The sequence below is a fragment of the Cherax quadricarinatus genome, chromosome 47 (genome assembly GCF_038502225.1).
Source record: "Cherax quadricarinatus isolate ZL_2023a chromosome 47, ASM3850222v1, whole genome shotgun sequence".
Lineage (NCBI taxonomy): Eukaryota > Metazoa > Arthropoda > Malacostraca > Decapoda > Parastacidae > Cherax > Cherax quadricarinatus.
Window position 1 is genome coordinate 19,018,387 of NC_091338.1, and position 17,978 is coordinate 19,036,364.

The following is a 17,978-nucleotide window of genomic DNA, read 5'->3' on the forward strand; positions in this document are numbered from 1 at the left end:
CTATTGCACTTATACTTGCATGCAGATCTAAACTAGACCTGCCTTTATAGTGTTTGTAATACAGCTCAATAGCAAGAGATTCTCTGAGGTTCCAATGATATGGTGAAGTTCTATGTACTGCATATTTGTAACAAGTGGTACAAACAAAGTTGTCTGTGTGTGTATTTGTGAATGAGTAGTTTCCTCCATAAGCAATAAAGGAAAAGGAAAAAATTAAATAGTGAAATATTTACTGAGTGCATACAAAAGACACACACTACTTTTTATTTTGTTCCTAATGACTCACTGTCTCCAAGGGTGGATATTGAGGAGTAAAATGAGGCATACATTTCTAGCATTTGAAAGTGACAGTATGCTTCAAGAGCTCAGCTAACTCAAAAGAATGAGTGTAAATATTTCAATATAATCAACATGAGCAAACCTTGATATGAGACAGTTTATCTGGAGATAACTGTTGCTTCTTCCTTGAGGAGTGCCACAACTATGCACTGAGCAATGATCAAGTTACAATGTTGCTTCATTTTCTAAAGTACAATCCACCCCTGGACTCTCTCATGTGTAATCTTCAACTTTTGTAACTTATACAACTCAGGCTCCTGCAGATTAAATCTTCATCTGAAATCATTTTTGTTACACTGACTTATAATTTTTAAGCAATAGTGAAAAAGAATGAGTGTAATAAATAATTAAATATAAGACAACTCATTCAGCTCATTTATCAATTTATGCTCAATTTTTTTTTTATTTTAAATCACCAGGAATACAAACTCTTCAGATCACTTCACACTGGACGACTACTACTTCTTGTTTTATAGTGTCTTTTTCATTCCAGCATGAAGCTAAACACGTAAATACAGCCACTGTGCCAAACTCCAGTGGAGTACCCTGTACCCCAGGCACTCTGAGGTGAAGGACCAGCTGTGGTGTGATCTGCATCTCAAAGACCATATTCCCTCCACAGAACTGACATTTGGTAGCCACTTCAGTCGCACCAGGTGGGTGTAACCACAGTGGTGATGCACCTTCTTCTCGACAGTACCTACAATGAATATTTTTGGTCCTTTAGTGTATGCCAAAAAAAAAAATTATTATTACTGTAGATAATTTTTTTTTTTTTTGGTGCATTTTTGAAGGGTGTGTACACCGGATTTGCCAAAATGCTGGAAAACTGAATAATTTTTTTTTTCTGCATATTCCTCTATAGTATTTTGGCCATACCTTTTTAAATATCATTTACATTTAATATTATAAGGTAGTAGGTTGGTAGACAGCAACCATTCGGGGAGGTACTACCGTCCTACCAAGCGAGTGTAGAAAGGAAGCCTGTATTTGTTTTACATGATGGTAGGACTGCTGGTGTCTTTTTTCTGTTTCATAAACGTGCAATTTTTCAGGTATGTCTTGATACTTCTACTCACACTTAGGTCACACTACACATGTACACGTTTATGTATACAAACTCATGTGAGTTTTCTTTGATTTTATCTTAATAGTTCTTGTTCTTATTGCATGTATAGTTCCTTCATATAAAGGGAAAGGGGACAAAAGAGATTGTAAAAATTATAGGGGAATAAGTTTACTGAGTATACCAGGAAAAGTGTACAGTAGGGTTATCACTGAAAGAATCAGAGGTAAGACACAGAGTAGGACTGCAGATGAGCAAGGAGGCTTTAGAGTGGGTAGGGGATGTGTAGATCAAATGTTTACATTGAGGAATATATATTTTTATTATTTTATTTTTTTTATTATCACACTGGCCGATTCCCACCAAGGCAGGGTGGCCCGAAAAAGAAAAACTTTCACCATCATTCACTCCATCACTGTCTTGCCAGAAGGGTGCTTTACACTACAGTTTTTAAACTGCAACATTAACACCCCTCCTTCAGAGTGCAGGCACTGTACTTCCCATCTCCAGGACTCACGTCCGGCCTGCCGGTTTCCCTGAATCCCTTCATAAATGTTACTTTGCTCACACTCCAACAGCATGTCAAGTATTAAAAACCATTTGTCTCCATTCACTCCTATCAAACACGCTCACGCATGCCTGCTGGAAGTCCAAGCCCCTCACACACAAAACCTCCTTTACCCCCTCCCTCCAACCCTTCCTAGGCCGACCCCTACCCCGCCTTCCTTCCACTACAGACTGATACACTCTTGAAGTTATTCTGTTTCGCTCCATTCTCTCTACATGTCCGAACCACCTCAACAACCCTTCCTCAGCCCTCTGGACAACAGTTTTGGTAATCCCGCACCTCCTCCTAACTTCCAAACTACGAATTCTCTGCATTATATTCACACCACACATTGCCCTCAGACATGACATCTCCACTGCCTCCAGCCTTCTCCTCGCTGCAACATTCATCACCCATGCTTCACACCCATATAAGAGCGTTGGTAAAACTATACTCTCATACATTCCCCTCTTTGCCTCCAAGGACAAAGTTCTCTGTCTCCACAGACTCCTAAGTGCACCACTCACTCTTTTTCCCTCATCAATTCTATGATTCACCTCATCTTTCATAGACCCATCCGCTGACACGTCCACTCCCAAATATCTGAATACGTTCACCTCCTCCATACTCTCTCCGTCCAATCTGATATTCAATCTTTCATCACCTAATCTTTTTGTTATCCTCATAACCTTACTCTTTCCTGTATTCACCTTTAATTTTCTTCTTTTGCACACCCTACCAAATTCATCCACCAATCTCTGCAGCTTCTCTTCAGAATCTCCCAAGAGCACAGTGTCATCAGCAAAGAGCAGCTGTGACAACTCCCACCCTGTGTGTGATTCTTTATCTTTTAACTCCATGCCTCTTGCCAAGACCCTCGCATTTACTTCTCTTACAACCCCATCTATAAATACAGTGGACCCCCGCTTAACGATCACCTCTAAATGCGACCAATTATGTAAGTGTATTTATGTAAGTGCGTTTGTACGTGTATGTTTGGGGGTCTGAAATGGACTAATCTACTTCACAATATTCCTTATGGGAAAAAATTCGGTCAGTACTGGCACCTGAACATACTACTGGAATGAAAAAAGTTCGTTAACCGGGGGTCCACTGTATATTAAACAACCACGGTGACATCATACATCCTTGTCTAAGGCCTACTTTTACTGGGAAAAAATTTCCCTCTTTTCTACATACTCTAACTTGAGCCTCACTATCCTCGTAAAAACTCTTCACTGCTTTCAGTAACCTACCTCCTACACCATACACTTGCAACATCTGCCACATTGCCCCCCTATCCACCCTGTCATACGCCTTTTCCAAATCCATAAATGCCACAAAGACCTCTTTAGCCTTATCTAAATACTGTTCACTTATATGTTTCACTGTAAACACCTGGTCCACACACCCCCTACCTTTCCTAAAGCCTCCTTGTTCATCTGCTATCCTATTCTCCGTCTTACTCTTAATTCTTTCAATTATAACTCTACCATACACTTTACCAGGTACACTCAACAGACTTATCCCCCTATAATTTTTGCACTCTCTTTCATCCCCTTTGCCTTTATACAAAGGAACTATGCATGCTCTCTGCCAATCCCTAGGTACCTTACCCTCTTCCATACATTTATTAAATAATTGCACCAACCACTCCAAAACTATATCCCCACCTGCTTTTAACATTTCTATCTTTATCCCATCAATCCCGGCTGCCTTACCCCCTTTCATTTTACCTACTGCCTCACGAACTTCCCCCACACTCACAACTGGCTCTTCCTCACTCCTACAAGATGTTATTCCTCCTTGCCCTATACACGAAATCACAGCTTCCCTATCTTCATCAACATTTAACAATTCCTCAAAATATTCCCTCCATCTTCCCAATACCTCTAACTCTCCATTTAATAACTCTCCTCTCCTATTTTTAACTGACAAATCCATTTGTTCTCTAGGCTTCCTTAACTTGTTAATCTCACTCCAAAACTTTTTCTTATTTTCAACAAAATTTGTTGATAACAGCTCACCCACTCTCTCATTTGCTCTCTTTTTACATTGCTTCACCACTCTCTTAACCTCTCTCTTTTTCTCCATATACTCTTCCCTCCTTGCATCACTTCTACTTTGTAAAAACTTCTCATATGCTAACTTTTTCTCCCTTACTACTCTCTTTACATCATCATTCCACCAATCGCTCCTCTTCCCTCCTGCACCCACTTTCCTGTAACCACAAACTTCTGCTGAACACTCTAACACTACATTTTTAAACCTACCCCATTCCTCTTCGACCCCATTGCCTATGCTCTCATTAGCCCATCTATCCTCCAATAGCTGTTTATATCTTACCCTAACTGCCTCCTCTTTTAGTTTATAAACCTTCACCTCTCTCTTCCCTGATGCTTCTATTCTCCTTGTATCCCATCTACCTTTTACTCTCAGTGTAGCTACAACTAGAAAGTGATCTGATATATCTGTGGCCCCTCGATAAACATGTACATCCTGAAGTCTACTCAACAGTCTTTTATCTACCAATACATAATCCAACAAACTACTGTCATTTCGCCCTACATCATATCGTGTATACTTATTTATCCTCTTTTTCTTAAAATATGTATTACCTATAACTAAACCCCTTTCTATACAAAGTTCAATCAAAGGGCTCCCATTATCATTTACACCTGGCACCCCAAACTTAACTACCACACCCTCTCTAAAAGTTTCTCCTACTTTAGCATTCAGGTCCCCTACCACAATTACTCTCTCACTTGGTTCAAAGGCTCCTATACATTCACTTAACATCTCCCAAAATCTCTCTCCTCTGCATTCCTCTCTTCTCCAGGTGCATACACGCTTATTATGACCCACTTCTCGCATCCAACCTTTACTTTAATCCACATAATTCTTGAATTTACACATTCATATTCTCTTTTCTCCTTCCATAACTGATCATTTAACATTACTGCTACCCCTTCCTTTGCTCTAACTCTCTCAGATACTCCAGATTTAATCCCATTTATTTCCCCCCACTGAAACTCTCCTACCCCCTTCAGCTTTGTTTCGCTTAGAGCCAGGACATCCAACTTCTTTTCATTCATAACATCAGCAATCATCTGTTTCTTGTCATCCGCACTACATCCACGCACATTTAAACAACCCAGTTTTATAAAGTTTTTCTTCTTCTCTTTTTTAGTAAATGTATACAGGAGAAGGGGTTACTAGCCCATTGCTCCCGGCATTTTAGTCGCCTCATACGACACGCATGGCTTACGGAGGAAAGATTCTTTTCCACTTCCCCATGGACAATAGAAGAAATAAAAAAGAACAAGAGCTATTTAGAATAAGGAGAAAAACCTAGATGTATGTATATATATATATGCATGTGCGTGTCTGTGAAGTGTGACCAAAGTGTAAGTAGGAGTAGCAAGATATCCCTGTTATCTAGCGTGTTTATGAGACAGAAAAAGAAAACCAGCAATCCTACCATCATGCAAAACAGTTACAGGTTTTTGTTTCACAGTCATCTGGCAGGACGGTAGTACTTCCCTGGGTGGTTGCTGTCTACCAACCTATATGTGAACAGTATTTAGATAAAGGTAGGGAAGTTTTCATTGCATTTATGAATTCAGAAAAGACATATGATAGAGTGGATAGGGGAGGAATGTGGCAGATGTTGCAAGTACAGTATGGAATAGGTAGTAAGTTACTAAATGCTGTAAAGAATTTTTATGAGGATAGTGAGGCTCAGGTTAGGGTGTGTACAAGAAAGGGAGATTACTTCCCAGTAAAAGTAGGTCTTAGACAGGGATGTGTAATGTCACCATGGTTGTATAATACAGTGGAACCTCTACTTGCGAGCGTGTCCACATGCGAGTTTTTCCAAATACGAGCAGTCGATGGGTCGATTTTTTGCTTCCATATGCGAGCAAAATTTCCACAAGTGAGCAGACCTCAAGGCAGGTTCCTTGACACTGGTGAGGGACTCTTGCTCTTGATCTCGGGAATTGTATCTCATTTGTTTGTTGGACTATCTTATTGAAACTTGGGCAATGTATGATGGAAAGATGCTTCTTAACGTACACCAAAAATTAAAGAAATCTAAGCATAAATAATGGAGTTCACTTCTCAGCAATTAGCCACCCCTTTGCGGTAATTTCGAATGGTTTTTATGGTTGTATTCTCATTTTTTTGGTCTCATTTGATAGAATGGAGATATATTACAGAAATAGATATGATTTTAATTGCTTTCACGACGAAAAGTACCTTGAAATAGAGCTCAACCTAGGAGAAATGGTCCACTGCTTGGCTGTTTCAGAGTAAACAAATGACGTCACTGTCCATTCCAATATGCAGTCATGAATGGGTTGACATTATTTACACAATTATTGCAATAAGGTATAACAGTAAATCTTATATTTTTTGTGTGAATAAAAATTACAATTTATATAATAATAATAATAATAATAATATGTATAATAATAATATGTATAATAATAATACATATAATAATAGAATAATAATAGTATAATAATAATACGTATAATAATAATACGTATAATAATAATAGTACAGAGGACCCCTGGTTAACGATATTTTTTCACTCCAGAAGTATGTTCAGGTGCCAGTACTGACCGAATTTGTTCCCATAAGAAATATTGTGTAGTAGATTAGTCCATTTCAGACCCCCAAACATACACGTACAAACGCACTTACATAAATACACTTACATAATTGGTCGCATTCGGAGGTAATCGTTATGCGGGGGTCCACTGTATAATAATACAGTGGACCCCCGGTTAACGATATTTTTTCACTCCAGAAGTATGTTCAGGTGCCAGTACTGACCGAATTTGTTCCCATAAGAAATATTGTGAAGTAGATTAGTCCATTTCAGACCCCCAAACATACACGTACAAACGCACTTACATAAATACACTTACATAATTGGTCGCATTCGGAGGTAATCGTTATGCGGGGGTCCACTGTATAATACAATAACAACCATAACAATAATATGTATAATAATAATACATGAAGGTAAACCTTACCTAACCTAACTAGTAGGTTGGTAGACAGCAACCACCCAGGGAGGTACTACCATCCTGCCAAATGAGTGTAAAACGAAAGCCTGTAATTGTTTTACATGATGATAGGATTGCTGGTGTCCATTTTTCTGTCTCATAAACATGCAAGGTTTCAGGTACGTCTTGCTACTTCTACTTACACTTAGGTCACACTACACATACACGTACAAGCATATATATACACACCCCTCTGGGTTTTCTTTCTAGTTCTTGTCCTTGTTTATTTCCTCTTGACTCCATGGGGAAGTGAAACAGAATTCTTCCTCTGTAAGCCATGCGTGTTGTAAGAGGCGACTAAAATGCCAGGAGCAAGGGGCTAGTAACCCCTTCTCCTGTATACATGTATATTACTAAAGTTAGGAGGAGGTGCAGGATTACCAAAACTGTTGTCCAGAGGGCTGAGGAAGGGTTGTTGAGGTGGTTCGGACATGTAGAGGGAATGGAGCGAAACAGAATGACTTCAAGAGTGTATCAGTCTGTAGTGGAAGGAAAGCGGGGTAGGGGTCGGCCTAGGAAAGGTTGGAGGGAGGGGGTAAAGGAGGTTTTGTGTGCGAGGGGCTTGTGCTTCCAGCAGGCATGCGTGAGCGTGTTTGATAGGAGTGAATAGAGACAAATGGTTTTTAATACTTGACGTGCTGTTGGAGTGTGAGCAAAGTAACATTTATGAAGGGGTTCAGGGAAACCGGCAGGCCGGACTTGAGTCCTGGAGATGGGAAGTACAGTGCCTGCACTCTGAAGGAGGGGTGTTAATGTTGCAGTTTAAAAACTGTAGCGTAAAGCACCCTTCTGGCAAGACAGTGATGGAGTGAATGATGGTGAGAGTTTTTCTTTTTCGGGCCACCCTGCCTTGGTGGGAATCGGCCAGTGTGATAATAATAATAATAATAAAAAAAAGGAGAAACTTTTGTTTTTCCTTTTGGGCCACCCCGCCTCGGTGGGATATGGCCAGTGTGTTGAAAGAATAATAATACGTACATATATAATAATAACCTAGGTAGTAGGTTGGTAGACAGCAAACACCCAGGGAGGTACTACCGTCCTGCCAAGTGAGTGTAAAACGAAAGCCTGTAATTGTTTTACATGATGGTAGGATTGCTGGTGTCCTTTTTTCTGTCTCATGAACATGCAAGATTTCAGGTACGTCTTGCTACTTCTACTTACACTTAGGTCACACTACACATACATGTACAAGCATATATATACACACCCCTCTGGGTTTTCTTCTATTTTCTTTCTAGTTCTTATTCTTGTTTATTTCCTCTTATCTCCATGGGGAAGTGGAACAGAATTCTTCCTCCATAAGCCATGCATGTTGTAAGAGGCGACTAAAATGCCAGGAGCAAGGGGCTAGTAACCCCTTCACCTGTATAAATTACTAAATTTAAAAAGAGAAACTTTTGTTTTTCTTTTCGGGCCACCCTGCCTCAGTGGGATACGGCCGGTTTGTTGAAAGAAAGAATATAATAATAATGTACTACATATAATAATTATAATAATAGACAGCTTCAAAAGGCCATCATTAGATGGCAGTGTTTACCACAACGAGGAGGGAGCGGTTGTGGCCGCCTTCACCTGTTACATAATGACATATTTTATTCGTTCCAGAATACAGTGGACCCCCGGCATACGATATTAATCCGTTCCCGAGAGCTCATCGTATGCCAAAATTATCGGAAGGCGAATTAATTTTCCCCATAAAAAATAATGGAAATTAAATTAATCCGTGCAAGACACCCAAAAGTACTATGAAAAAAAAAGTTTTACCACATGAAATATTAAGTTTAATGCATACAAACTCAAGAAGACATGCACAGTTAGTACTACTCTACTAACAATAGAATACATGACACTTACCTTTAATGAAGATCTGGTGACGATTGATGGGATGGGAGGAGGGGAGAGTGTCGAACTTGTTGTTTAGAAGGGGAATCCCCTTCCATTAGGACTTGAGGTAGCAACTCCTTTTCTGGGGTTACTTCCCTTCTTCTTTTAATGCCACTAGGACCAGCTTAAGTCACTGGACCTCTGTCACACAAGAAATCTGTCCATAGAGCTCTGTACCTCCCGTTCCCTTACGATTTGTCTAAAATGGGCCACAACATTGTCATTGTAATAGCCACCAGCACGGCTTGCAATAGCTGTGTTAGGGCGATTTTCATCCATAAAGGTTTGCAGTTCAACCCACTTTGCACACATTTCCTTAATTTTTGAAGTAGGCACAATGGATTCCACAACTGGCATAGGCTTCTCAGGGTTAGCCCCAAACCCTTCAAAATCTTTCTTAATTTCCATACTAATTCTCACCCTTTTTACCACAGGGTTGGCACTAGAAGCTTTCTTGGGGCCCATGGTGACTTATTTTGCAGAAACAAGCACCAAAAATACTGTGATAATATGGAATGTACCGAATGTATGCTTAGATGCAAGCACACTGGCTGGCTTGTAAACACTGGCACTCATGTGGACGCGTCCCGTACAAATCATGTGTGGAGGGTTTTTTAACGAGTGGCGAGGCAAAATTTTGGCGTTAAAATGTATCGAACACCAAATTTAACGTATACCGATGCCATCGAATACCGGGGGTCCACTGTATATCATGTTTCTATGTTATTTATATTGTTTGTTATGTCAAATTAGATGAACTGTGATATATAAATAAGCTGTATAGATGATATTAGCGAAATTATTCATGAAGTATTTTGCCCGGTCTCCAGACAAACTCTCGTCCACCGCCGACACCGCCCATACCACTACATGAATGACATTTTATTCATTTTAGCATATATATCATGTTTCTATGTTATTCATATTGTTTGTTATGTCATATTAGATTAACTGTGATATATAAAGAAGCCATATAGATGATATTAGTGAAATTATTCATGAAGTATTTTTTCCCAGTCTCCAGACAAACTCGTCCACCACCAACACTGCCCATACCACTACATGAATGACATTTTATTCATTCTAGAGTATATATCATGTTCCTATGTTATTCATCATGTTTGTTATGTCATATTAGATTAACTGTGATATATAAATAAGCCGTATAGATGATATTAGTGAAATTATTCATGAAGTATTTTGCCCAGTCTCCAGACAAACTTGACCACCGCCGACACCGCCCATACCACTACATGAATGACATATTTTATTCATTTTAGAGTATATATCAGGTTTCTATGTTATTTATATTGTTTATTATGTCATATTAGATGAAATGAGATAGATAAATAAGCTGTAGAGTTGATATTAGCGAAATTATTGAAGTACAGAATTCCACTGGAACAGATTAATTGCATTTCAGTTAATTTAAATGAGAAAAACTGACTCTGCAAACGAGCAAATCCAGTTGCGAGCAAGGTCATGGAACAGATTAAACTCGCAAGTAGAGGTTCCACCGTATATTTATATATGGGGTTGTAAAAGAAGTAAATGCTAGGGTGTTGGGGAGAGGGGTGGGATTAAATAATGGGGAATCAAATACAAAATGGGAGTTGACACAGTTACTTTTTGCTGATGATACTGTGCTTATGGGTTCTAAAGAAAAGTTGCAAAGGTTAGTGGATGAGTTTGGGAGGGTGTGTAAAGGTAGAAAGTTGAAAGTGAACATAGATAAGAGTAAGGTGATGAGGGTATCAAATGATGTAGATAAAGAAAAATTGGATATCACATTGGAGAGAGGGAGCATGGAAGAAGTGAATGTTTTCAGATATTTGGGAGTTGACTTGTCAGTGAATGGGTTAATGAAAGATGAGTTTAGCCATAAAACTGATTAAGGGAAAAGGTGAGTGGTGCATTGAGGTATCTGTAGAGACAAAAAAAATGTTATCCATGGAGGCAAAGAAGGGAATGTACAAAAGTACAGTGGTACCAACACTTATATAGGTGTGAAGCTTGGGTTGCAAATGCTGCAGCTAGGAGGAGGCTAGAGGCAGTGGAGATGTCCTGTCTAAGGGCAATATGTAGTGTAAATATTATGCAGAGAATTCAGTGTGGAAATTAGGAGGTGTGGAGTTACTAAAAGTATTAGTCAGAGGGCTGAAGAGGGTTGTTGAGGTGGTCTGGTCATTTATAGAGAATGGATTAAAGTAGAATGACTTGGAGAGCGTATAAATCTGTAGGGGAAGGAAGGTGGGGTAGGGGTCGTCCTCGAAAAGGTTGGAGGGAGGGGGGGTAAAGGAGGTTTTGTGGGTGAGGGGCTTGGACTTCCAGCAAGCGTGAGCATGTTAGAAAGGAGTGAATGGAGACGAATGGTTTTTGGGACCTGATGAGCTGTTGGAGTGCGAACAGGGTAATATTTTGTGAAGGAATTCAGGGAAACCAGTTAGCTGGACTCGAGTCCTGAAAATGGCAAGTACAATGCCTGCACTTTAAAGGAGGGGTTTGGGATATTGGCAGTTTGGAGGGACTTCTGAACTGTCATATCTGAGTGCCTCTGCAAAGACAGTGATTATGTTTGAGTGAGGTGAAAGTGTTGAATGATAATGAAAGTATTTTCTTTTTGGGGATTTTCTTTCTTTTCGGGTCACCCTTCCTCGGTGGGAGACAACTGACATGTTAAAAAAAAAAAAAATTTTAAGACAATGTTTAGAAAAGAGTTTGGGGGTATAGGAAATAAAATCATTTTTTTTTTTACAACATACAATCACATGCAATCAGAAAATACCCATCACAAGAAAAACAAATAGATTTTTTGTATCGGTGAATGATGATGAAAGTTTTTCTTTTTCGGGCCACCCTGCCTTGGTGGGAGACTGCTGATGTGTTAATAAAAAACAAAATTTCATTCATTGTAATATGTTAACTTTTTATGAAGGGTATTTTCTTTTTGACTGGCACATGAACCTAAGATGAAAACACACCAAAGCATTTTGCATGAATTCACTTATTTTTTGTACGATACTGTGGTGCGTGTGTAATGAGTACATTTTATAAACAGTGCTATAAGAATATGATAAAATAATAAAATGAATATGGTCTTGTTTCAAATACAGTGGACCCCTGCCTTACGATGGCATCGCGTTACAATAAATCCGCCATACAATACATTTTAACGCAAAAATTTTGCCTCGCCTCACGCTAAAAAACTCGCCTTATGGGATTCGTCCAGGAAGCATCCCACGTGTGGCCTCAGCACCAGTGTTTACAAGCCAGCCAGTGCAGTCGCATCTACACATACATTCGGTACATTTCACATTATCCCAGTGTTTTTAGTGCTTGTAACTGCAAAATAAGTCACCATGGACCCCAAGAAAGCTTCTAGTGCCATCCCTGTGGTAAAAAGGGTGAGAATTAGTATGGAATTGAAAAAAGAGATTAAGGAAATGTGTGCAAAGTGGCTTGAAGTGCAAACCTTTATGGATGAAAATCACCCTCACACAGCGATTGCAAGCCGTGTTGGTGACTATTACAATGACAATGTTGTGAACCACTTTAGACAAATCGTAAAGGAACGAGAGGTATAGAGCTCTATGGACAGATATGTTGTGCGACAGAGGTCCAGTGACTCTCAAGCTGGTCCTAGTGGCATTAAAAGAAGAAGGGAAGTAACCCCGGAAAAGGACTTGATACCTCAAGTCCTAATGGAAGGGGATTCCCCTTCTAAACAATAACAACTTCCACACACTCCCCTCCTCCCATCCCATCAATCATCACCAGATCTTCAATATAAGTAAGTGTTATGTATTCTATTCTTAGTAGAGTATTAACTGTGCATGTCTTCTTCAGTTTGTGTGTATTAAAATTAATATTTCATGTGGTAAAAAAAATGTTTTCATACTTTTGGGTGTCTTGCACGGATTAATTTGATTTCCATTATTTCTTATGGGGAAAATTAATTCGCCTTACGATAATTTCGGCATACGATGAGCTCTCAGGAATGGATTAATATCATAAGGCAAGGGTCTACTGTATTACTCAATTTCATTTTCATAAGAAGAATGAAGAGGTTTAAGTGCATTGATATAAGCTCTCAAGATGATTACCAACAAAAAATCTTATTTCACACATACAAAATAGAATTAATTAAATTATGAATAATTGCCAAAATTATTACTTATTTATTTTTGTGCCTTATATCTAACACTGCTAACTGCATAACTGCACTGACAAATGAAAAAAAATAGCTTATTTTTGCTGTCCTAGGAAACTCCCCAACACGCTCTAACACTGGCTTCTTTGTGTCACCATGTGGAGACTATGTGGTAGTTGACTGCAAGACCAAGACAGCAGTTTTCCTATACCTTTGATATACCTTTGAAGAGTTTCAAGAGTTTCACTACTCTCGGAGCCGGGCCATGGGCCAGGCTCGTCTGGTGCTCACCTGGTCAACCAGGCTCTTGCTGCTGGATGCCTGCTGCCCCACATATTCATCACAGCCTGGTTGATTTGACACCTGGTAAAGTTGCATGTCCAGTTTCCTCCTGAAGATTTTTACACTTGTTCCAGCCATGTTTCTGATATCTCCTGGTAAGATGTTGAAAAGTCTGGGACCCCAGATGTTAATACAGCATTCCTTTATTGTCCCCACCACATCCCTGCTCCTCACTGGGTTTATTTTACACTTCTCCCATATCTCTCACTCCAATATGTTGTTATGGCAGTGTGCAGATTTGGGACCAGACCCTCAAGTACTTTCCAGGTATATATTATCATATATCTCTCTCTCTCCTTCACTCCAATGAGTACATGCTCAAGACTTGAAGGCATTCCCAGTAATTTAGGTGCTTCACTGGCTCAATGTGAGCCATAAACGATCACTGTATTTGTTCCAGCACTATATTTCTCCTGCTTTGAACGTGGCCGTCAGCACTGAGCAATATTCTAAATGAGGGAGCACTAGCGACTTGAAGAGTGTCATCATTGGCATTATTTCCCTTGCTTTGAAAGTTCTCAATACCCACCTTGTCATCTTCCTGGCTGTCGTGATCTTTGTCTTGTTATGGTCTTAAAAGAAAGGTCAGCTGACATAATTATTCCCAGGTCTTTTACATGTTCCTTTTTTTCTATTTGGTGACCCTCTTAAGTTTTGTTTATAGTGTTCCTTTTGAGTTCTTCATTCTTTCCATTCCTAAACAGCTGGAACTCATCACCATTGAATGTCATGTTGCTCTCCACTGCCCACTGGAAAACCCTGCTGATGTCTTCCTGTAATTTTTCGATGTCCTCTACCACAATGACTTTCATGCTTATTTTAGGATCATCTGTAAATAATGAAACAAAAGTGTGACAGGGATTTTTATCTATGTCTGCTATGAGAATGAGAAACAGCAGAGGCATCAGGACAGTGCCTTGGGGCACTGAGCTTTTGACCTCACTTATGCTGGATCTTGCCCTGTTCACTACTACTATTTGTCTTCTGTTTTGTGCTCTGCCTACCTTCCCCGTAATGCCCATGGCCCTCATTTTGTGAGCTATCACTCCATGATCGCATTTGTCAAACGCCTTTGCAAAATTTGTGTAAACATATCTGCATTTTGGTTGTCTTCCAATGCCTCCGTAACTTTGTCATAATGGTTCATTAGCTGCAACAGGCATGTTCATCCTGTTCTAAAACCAGGCTGGTTCAGGTTATGCTATTTGTGCTGGTCTATGAAATTTGTAATCTGCAGTCTCGTCACTCTTTCGAAGATTTTTATGATGTGACGAGTTAGAGCTACTGGTCTGTAATTTTTAGTTAGTGTTCTACTACCTCCCTTATGATCACTGATTACACAACATTTTGCCAGATCAAATATGATCTTCAAATAATACTACACAATAAATAATCAAGAGCTAAATAATCAAAGATCTACCTTATTACTATTATTATTATTATAATTATCATCATTCATTATTGCTGTTATTGCTATACAGTATTCAAAAAAGAAGGGCTAAGCCCCTGTGAGTCAGCAGCCTACACACAAAAAGCATCTGGGATTATTAAATGCAATATTGTGTGTACTGAATGTAATGAAGGACACATTCCTTTATACGATAAAACTGCTGAAATTTAAACACCTTGATATTATTAACACTAATACTAGACAGTTATTAATCACATACCTGAGTACCTGATGGGGACTACGAGAAATTCTCTTTTTGAACTTGTGAAGTAAAACATCTCCGTGAATGGCAACATCTTTTTCATACACTCCATCTCCCTTCCCTTCAGCTCCCGCAGCAATCTCCTTGATTGTTATTAATAGTTTAGATGCATGGCTAGAACTAATAAATCATTAAAGCAAGTAAAGAAAGCTATTTGCTATGAGCCAAGAAATAAAACAGTAAAGCAAAGGAAAAAGTAAATAATGATGTAACAAACCTACCATCTCCTACTTTTTATAATCATACACTCAATAACTATCCTGCCACAAGTGTGCAGATAACACAATTCAGATGACCCTGTGAGCTGCAACAACCCCAATTTTCCATCAAAGCAATGTGTTTCCCCACCTCCAGGAAACAAGTCCAGCTAAGAAGAGCCTGTGAGAGGTGGGGGGGGGAGAATTATTCAGGGAATACATTGGACTGGGGTCTGGCTGTGAATCTCTGAAGAGGCCCCATAGCCACAGCCATTTTATTTAGATTTCCTCATATTTTTGCAATTTGTAATTTCAACTATTTTTAGTTTATTTGGAAAAATAATTATGTAAAACTCACTTAAGATTGAAGGCCTCAGTCTGTCCCCAGGGGCCACAAAACAGTCTTGTTCTGCCTTGCAAAATTTCTCTTTTAGGGCCTGCAGTTAAGTGATTCCCTGAAACTCCTCATAAATCTTACCTTGCTCACATTATAACAGCATGAAAAGCCATAAAATATTCCTTATTTTCACTCACTCTGATCTAAAAAGCTCATGGAAACCAGTTGGATACTCTTAACCTCTTCCTCCAGTCTTTCTTGGGATAACCCCTTTCTGCCACCCCAGACTCATACATCCTTTTGGTTACTTATTCTGTTGCACTGTCTCCAAATGCCCAAACTATCCTAACCCCTCATCAACTCTTTGAATAATACTGTTGGTAACCTCATACCATTTTTATGCTTTGAATTCTCTGCACAATATTCACACCAAATATTGCTCTCAAAATCCTATCTTAACTGACTCTAGCAGCCTCCTTGCTGCAATATTTAAAGCCCTTGTTTCACACCCACTTAAAAGTGTTGGTAACTATACATTCCTCCTTATGCCTTCTTTCCAGATTCTGCAACACAACACCTACTTTTTTTCCCTTCAACAATTCTATGGTTCACATCATGCTTCATATGCCTATCTATCAACACAACTAAATTGCACATACTATCTCCATGCTTAAACCCCTTTCTGGTTAAAAAAAAAAAGCATGTGAATAGATACTAGGACATATTTATTAGGAAACTTCTCAGTCCTGGATCCTGACCACTTCATCAGTAATAATTACCTAAGGTTTATACCATCCTCCCTTCCTCTGGCCTAATATCAAATATTTAATTGCCTAGATTACTTGTCACTCTCATCACCTCACTATTTCCAGTGTCCACTTAATTTCCTTCATTTACATACCCACCTACATTCATGCACAAACTTTTGCAACTTCTTTTCAGAATCTCCCAAATGAAGTGTCATAAGCAAAGAGTAACTGATAACTACCACTTAGTATTGGACTCATTACTTCTTAATCCCACACATCTTGCAATACCCTGCCATTCACTTCTTTTATAACCCATCTATAAATGTTTAATAACTATGGAGATATTACACATCCATTTAAAGACTAATGTTTGTTTTCTAACACGCCGGCCATCTCCCACCAAGGCAGTGACCCGAAAAAGAAGAAATCTTTTCATCAAAATTCACTCCATCACTGTCTTGCCAGAGGTGCACCTACACTACTACAGTTATAAAACAGTAACAAAAAACACCTTCCTTCAGACTGCAGGCACTGTATTTCCCACCTCTTGGACTCAAGTCCAGCTTGCTGGTTTCCCTGAATCCCTTCATAAATGTTACCTTGCTCACACTCCAACAACATGTCAAGTCACAAAAGCTTGATGGAAGTCCATACCCCTTAAACACAAAACCTCCTTTACCCCCTCCCTCCAACCTTTCCTAGGTCAACCCCTACCTCACCTTCCTTCCATTACAGATTTATATGCCCTTCAAGTCATTCTATTTCATTCCATCCTCTCTAAATGTCTGAATCGATAACATGACTCACAAAATCGTAATGACACGATTGCAAACAAACCATACCACGGGCGGGGATAGAACCCACGATCAGAGAGTCTCAAAACTCCAGACCGTCACGTTAGCCACTGGACCAGCTAGCCACAATAAGATTCGTCCAACTAGGTATATTTCTACACCATAGGAAGGTTAGCATAGGCACCACTGTGACCACAAAAGCAAATTTTTACAGACGAATCTCCAGCTAGCGTGGCCATGCCGAGCTAGAGTTCGTCACGGCCACGCTAGCTGGGAATGTATGAGAGGATAGTTGTACCAACACTCTTATATAGGTGTGAAGCATGGGTGAGGAATGTTGCAATGAGGAGGAGGCTGGAGGCAGTGGAGATGTCATGTCTGAGGGCAATGTGTGGTGTGAATATAATGCAGAGAATTCATAGTTTGGAAATTAGGAGAAGGTGTGGGATTACCAAAACTATTATCCAGAGGGCTAAGGAGGGGTTGTTGAGGTGGTTCGGACATGTAGAGAGAATGGAACAAAACAGAATGACTTTGAGAGTGTATAAATCTGTAGTGGAAGGAAGCCGGGGTAGGGGTCGGCCTAGGAAGGGTTGGAGGGAGGGGGTGAAGGAGGTTTTGTGTGCGAGGGGCTTAAACTTTCAGCAAGCATGCGTGAGCGTATTTGATACGAGTGAATGGAGACAAATGGTTTGCAATACTTGATGTGCTGTTGGAGTGTGAACAAAGTAACATTTATGAAGGGATTCAGGGAAACCAGCAGGCCGGACTTGAGTCCTG

General features: G+C 39.6%; 1 protein-coding gene across 1 annotated transcript in view; it reads right to left on the minus strand.

Annotated features, from left to right (window-relative positions):
- Positions 1-217: 217 nt before the first annotated feature.
- The window catches only part of trus (programmed cell death 2 like trus), a 54,623-nt gene continuing 36,862 nt past the window's right edge, over positions 218-17,978 (minus strand). The window contains exons 6-7 of the mRNA XM_053787769.2: positions 15,080-15,204; positions 218-1,039 (exon numbers count right to left, since the gene is read on the minus strand). Of these exons, the coding sequence (XP_053643744.1) occupies positions 772-1,039; positions 15,080-15,204 (393 nt within the window). The 3' untranslated portion in view covers positions 218-771. The remainder of the gene's footprint in view (positions 1,040-15,079; positions 15,205-17,978) is intronic.